Raw genomic sequence first — 5,062 nt, forward strand, 5'->3', positions numbered from 1 at the left:
CGACCCTCACTGCCCCCCCTCCCAAGCCAGCCTGGTCGCCCCCAACTGTCCCCGCCGCGCTAGCCTGGTCGCCCCACACAGCCTGCTGTTCGGTTGTCCATCTGGTTGTTTCGGTCGTGACAGCCACTGCCTTTTTATATATTAGGATAATAGATTATCAGTGATCCTTTAAAAACACCTTAATGAATATATGACATCAAATAAATGCACAAGACACTGTGGAACTATACATTTAACACACACAGAAGCCAGTAGAGGACATACAGCACTGACATGTACTATACCCAGATGGGTGCCCCCTGCGCCATTGGAAAACATCAATATTTTCTAATTAGTTTACAATAAATATTTGTTATAAGGCAGTATCTGTGAGCCGCCAACGTGATATATCTCAGGACTAAATTACCTGACTCAAAGCTGGGATGGAGCTTGTCTGAGAAGTGGTTTGAGATATGGGACCATTCATCTACAAAATTGAAAACATCAAACATACCATCACTACAATGTAAAGAAACATATTTTCAAACCACAGTAATTGAGCACAACAAAACCCACTGAGAAAAGCACATTTTTATATGACAAAGGAAACTCAGGGAGATATTCAGAGCAATATAGGAGCCTTAAAATTTTAAATGTTGAAATTCTGACTGTACACAATAAAGTAAAAATCCTTTACTTTACTAAAGTAGTTTCAATAGGGAAAATTAAGAAAAGCTACTTTTCCCAAAGCCATTTAGAAACTTTAAATATTACTGCTTGACATGATCAAATCTTACAATTAACGAAAGCAGTCAAAATAAAAAATTTAGCCCTAACCGGTTTGGCTCAGTGGATAGAGCATCGGTCTGTGGACTGAAGGGTCCCAGGTTCGATTCCGGTCAAGGGCATGTGCCTTGGCTGCGGGCATATCCCCAGTGGGGAGTATGCAGGAGGCAGCTGATCCATGTTTCTAACTCTCTATCCCTCTCCCTTCCTCTCTGTAAAAAGTCAATAAAATATATTTTAAAAAATAAATAAATAGCCCTGACTGGTTTGGCTCAGTGGATGGAGCATCGGCCTGCGGACTGAAGGGTCCCGGGTTCGATTCCGGTCAAGGCCATATGCCTTGGTTGTGGGCACATCCCCAGTAGGGAGTGTGCAGGAGGAGGCAGCTGAATTGATGTTTCTCTCTCATCAATGTTTCTGGCTCTCTATCCCTCTCCCTTTCTCTCTGTAAATAATCAATAAAATATATTTAAAAAATAAAATTAAAATTAAAAATAAATAAATAAATAAATAAAATAAAAAATAGAAAATTTATGTTATAATTCTAATTAATTCTTTAACTACATACCACTGCAATGGCTATAATGTTATAAAAGTATTTATAAATCACTGTGTTTTCTTGGTGATTTAATATCCAAGGCTTTGGCCTGGCCAGGTAGCTCAGTCGGTTAGAGCATCCTCCTGATAATGTCAAGGTTGTGGGTTCCATCCTTAGGACACACAAGAATCAACCAATAAATGCATAAATAAGTGAAACAACAAAGTGATATTTCTCTCTCTCTCTAAAAGTCAATAATTTTTTTAAAAAAGTTAAAACCCAAGGCTTTAATATCTAGAGGTATTAATTGCCATTTGTTTTCTCTACCTCCTAGTACTTAAGTTTTCTCTACTAAGCTACCCATAAATTTATTGCATGTAAAAATCTGTTATCAGAAGAAAGGGAGATGCACAGACCCATCCTGGCCTCAGGTATGCACTCACCAGATGATCGCTGTCTTTCCCTTCCTGGACTCGCTGGCCCTGCGGTTCAGCCACAACCTTAGCGTCCTGATCAGAAGTCATGAGCTGTTTACTTTGTGGCTCCACCGGGAGAAGTTTAATGTTAACTGTAGGATGCTGTAAAATGACAAAGATAGCAAATTGGTAACTTGAAGTACAGAGTATAACTGATTCTGAAGTCTTAAAATCCTCAAGTTTTCCAGGATATGTTTATCCCTCTGGAGTTTAAGTAGTTTAGAGAAACCTGCCCATAATTTACACCATACTTATTCAAGAAACACCTTGGTTTTTTAAAATAAGTTTCTTCTTCACAATAATTTGGTGACCATAATAATGTTTTAAGACTTAGAAACTATGTGTCAAAACATATAAACCCACTCATGCCCAGAACTCATATTTTTAAAACAGAAAATTACAAAATTAATAGAACTCCACCTTGGAATTTGATGACTCCCCAATTTATATATATCGTTTTTGACCAGCCCCATTAATTTCCTTTCGTCCAGGACCAGTTGTCAGAAGAAATAAACAATAATTGGTTAAAAAGAACCCCTTCACAACTCTGAACCATAGTGTAAAGGGGTCTCTGCCATAAAGCACTGGCTCAACTTCACACGTAACACCTCCTGATTTCCCCATGTCTTACAAAGTAACTCGGGTTTTGAAGAGATGGTGGTTTTGAGGCCTTCGTATTATATAAGTGTCAGACCCAAGATTCCTGGACACCTAGGTCTGACTCCAGGCTTCTCTGCTTCACAACAAGATAAAAACCTTGATTTAACCCACTTATCTTTAGACTCTTCTGAGTGCTTGATAAAGAAATCTAAAAGCTGCCCTAACCAGTTTAGCTCAGTAGATAGAGCATCAGCCTGTGGACTGAAAGGTCCCAGGTTCGATTTTGGTCAAGAGCATGTACCTTGGTGGGCACATCCCCAGTAGAAGGTGTGCAGGAGGCAGTTGATTGATATTTCTCTCTCATCGATGTTTCTAACTATCTCTCTCCCTTCCTCTCTGTAAAAAAATCAGTAAAACATATTTTTTTAAAAATCTAAAAGCTAACTGTTTTGTTTCCCTGGGTAACCATGTAGCTTATTAGTTTCTATAATGATGCTCCTTACTCTCAATAACCTGTTTATTGTTAATGCTCAAAACCCTTGTTAATGAAATAATCTGATGATCAAAGGTAGTCTCATCCAATTGTCATTGTGTATCATCAATCACAAAGGTACAAAATCCCTTAAATGCTGTAAGATAGATATATAAGTGTAAACTACTCATAAAGAAGAAATGCTTGAAATAAGTTAAGTCCGTTTCAAGAGGTCAGTGTTTTCCAAAATGTAGGATAAAGGACAAATACGTTAAATTGTAATAGAGACCGACATCAATTCCCACAAAACTGTTGCATCCAGAAAATAAAGACATAGATTGGTATGCAGACTGACAAGTCACAGAAGGTAGTACTGTAGATGTTTTTTATCATTATTAACTTCTACACTTTCAAGACTCTCAAAAAAAATGTTTGGTTGAACATGATACAGTATATGATAACCAAAGGGGAGGAGAGGACAACTAGAAGATATACATATACATATACATATACATATACATATACACACATATATATATACACACACATACACACTAATGGCCCGGTGCACAAAATTCAGCCCAGCGTGCACCCTCTAGCAGCTGGCCCTCGGCGTCCTGGCGGTTTAGCACCTCTTCCTAGAAGCACGCCTGCAGGTTGCTCCCAGCCCCTCCTGAGCCCCGGTGCCTCCTAATGGGATCCCAAGGCTGCACCCCCGATCCCGCTGCCCTCTCCTCACCGGGGACAGCGGCATGGTGGGGCAGGGCGCAGGCGTCCCATTTTCATTAAAATGTTCAATCTGCGCCCACTCTACCAGTGACCGCAGGCAGCCCAATGGCAGACAGTGATCCCAGAGGTGCTCGACGCCCCTGCCAGGGCTCAGCCACAATGGTCCAGGGTGAGACAGCCCCGCCAGGCCTCGTGGCTGCGACTTGGACCCGCTTCCTTAACCAGGGACCTAGCGCTGAGCGGCAGCAGCAGCGCTTCCTCCCCAGCCTGCGCTGGAGCGGGTCCCTGTGGTTTCAGAACTGAACTCCGAGGGCCTCCCTGGGCGGCAGTGGCCCTGAGCCCGCCTATCTACCTACTCCAGGACTTCTGTGAGGAACAAATGAGATGAGGCGTGGGAAAACGCTTCATAGACATTTGGTTAAAGTGTGAAATGTTTGCACCTGGCTATAAAGCAAGTCGTGTTCCTAGGCCAGGGGGCCTCAAACTTTTTAAATAGGGGGCCAGTTCACTGTCCCTCAGACTGTTGGAGGGCCGGACTATAGGTTAAAAAAAAACTATGAACAAATTCTTATGCACACTGCACATATCTTATTTTGAAGTAAAAAAACAAAACGGGAACAAATACAATATTTGTATTTGCATGTGGCCCGCGGGCCGTAGTTTGAGGACCCCTGTCCTAGGCTGTAGAAACTGCAAGGAGGCTAGTCGTCGCTAGGGAGAGGAAGCCGGATAATCCTATGTGACATCATTACCCAGATAGACACTTAGCATATTAGCCTTTTATATATATAATTTAAAATAGTCAAACAAGCCCTAGTCGGTGATGCTCAGTGGTTAGAGTGTTGGTCCTCAAACACCTAATGTTTCTCTCTCCCCCCCTCTAAAAAAAATCAATGGGAGCCCGGCCATGTAGCTCAGTGGTTGAGCATGGACCTATGAACCAGAAGGTTATGGTTCAATTCCCAGTTAGGGAACATGCCTGGGTTGCAGGTTCGGTCCCAGTGGGGGGGCATGCAGGAGACAGCCGATCAATGATTCTCTCTCATCATTGATGTTTCTACCGCTCTTCTCCCTCTCCCTTCCTCTCTGCGGAAAAAAAAAAAATCAATGGGAACCGGGCCAGTGTAACTCAGTAGTTGAGTTTTTGACCCAGGAATCAAGGGAATTGTGGTTTGAGTCCTACATGGATTAATCAAAAATAAATAAGTAAATTTTAAATAAGTAGAAATAAAAGCAAAGCAAATAAAACTAGAAGAAAATACACCAGCTGACTAACAATGTGTATGAACCCTCAAAAATAGTTTTATGCCCTAACCGGTTTGGCTCAGTGGATAGAGCGTCAGCCTGCAGACTGAAGGGTCCCAGGTTCGATTCCAGTCAAGGGCATGTACCTTGGTTGCAGGCACATCCCCAGTGGGGGGGTGTGCAGAGGCAGCTGATTGATGTTTCTCTCTCATCGATGTTTCTGACTATCCCTCTCCC

At 42.1% G+C, this 5,062-nt stretch overlaps 1 protein-coding gene across 9 annotated transcripts in view; it reads right to left on the reverse strand.

Annotated features, from left to right (window-relative positions):
* Positions 1-5,062, reverse strand: part of LARP4B (La ribonucleoprotein domain family, member 4B) — a 90,749-nt gene that overhangs the window by 71,497 nt on the left and 14,190 nt on the right. For all 9 annotated transcript variants that reach the window (XM_014528507.1, XM_014528510.1, XM_005880448.2 and 6 more), the window contains 2 exons: positions 1,747-1,881; positions 407-466 (listed from right to left, as the gene is read on the reverse strand). In XM_014528507.1, coding sequence (XP_014383993.1) covers positions 407-466; positions 1,747-1,827 — 141 coding nt within the window. In that variant the 5' untranslated portion in view covers positions 1,828-1,881. The remainder of the gene's footprint in view (positions 1-406; positions 467-1,746; positions 1,882-5,062) is intronic.

Source organism: Myotis brandtii, unplaced genomic scaffold, assembly GCF_000412655.1.
Source record: "Myotis brandtii unplaced genomic scaffold, ASM41265v1 scaffold639, whole genome shotgun sequence".
Taxonomy (NCBI): Eukaryota; Metazoa; Chordata; class Mammalia; order Chiroptera; family Vespertilionidae; genus Myotis; species Myotis brandtii.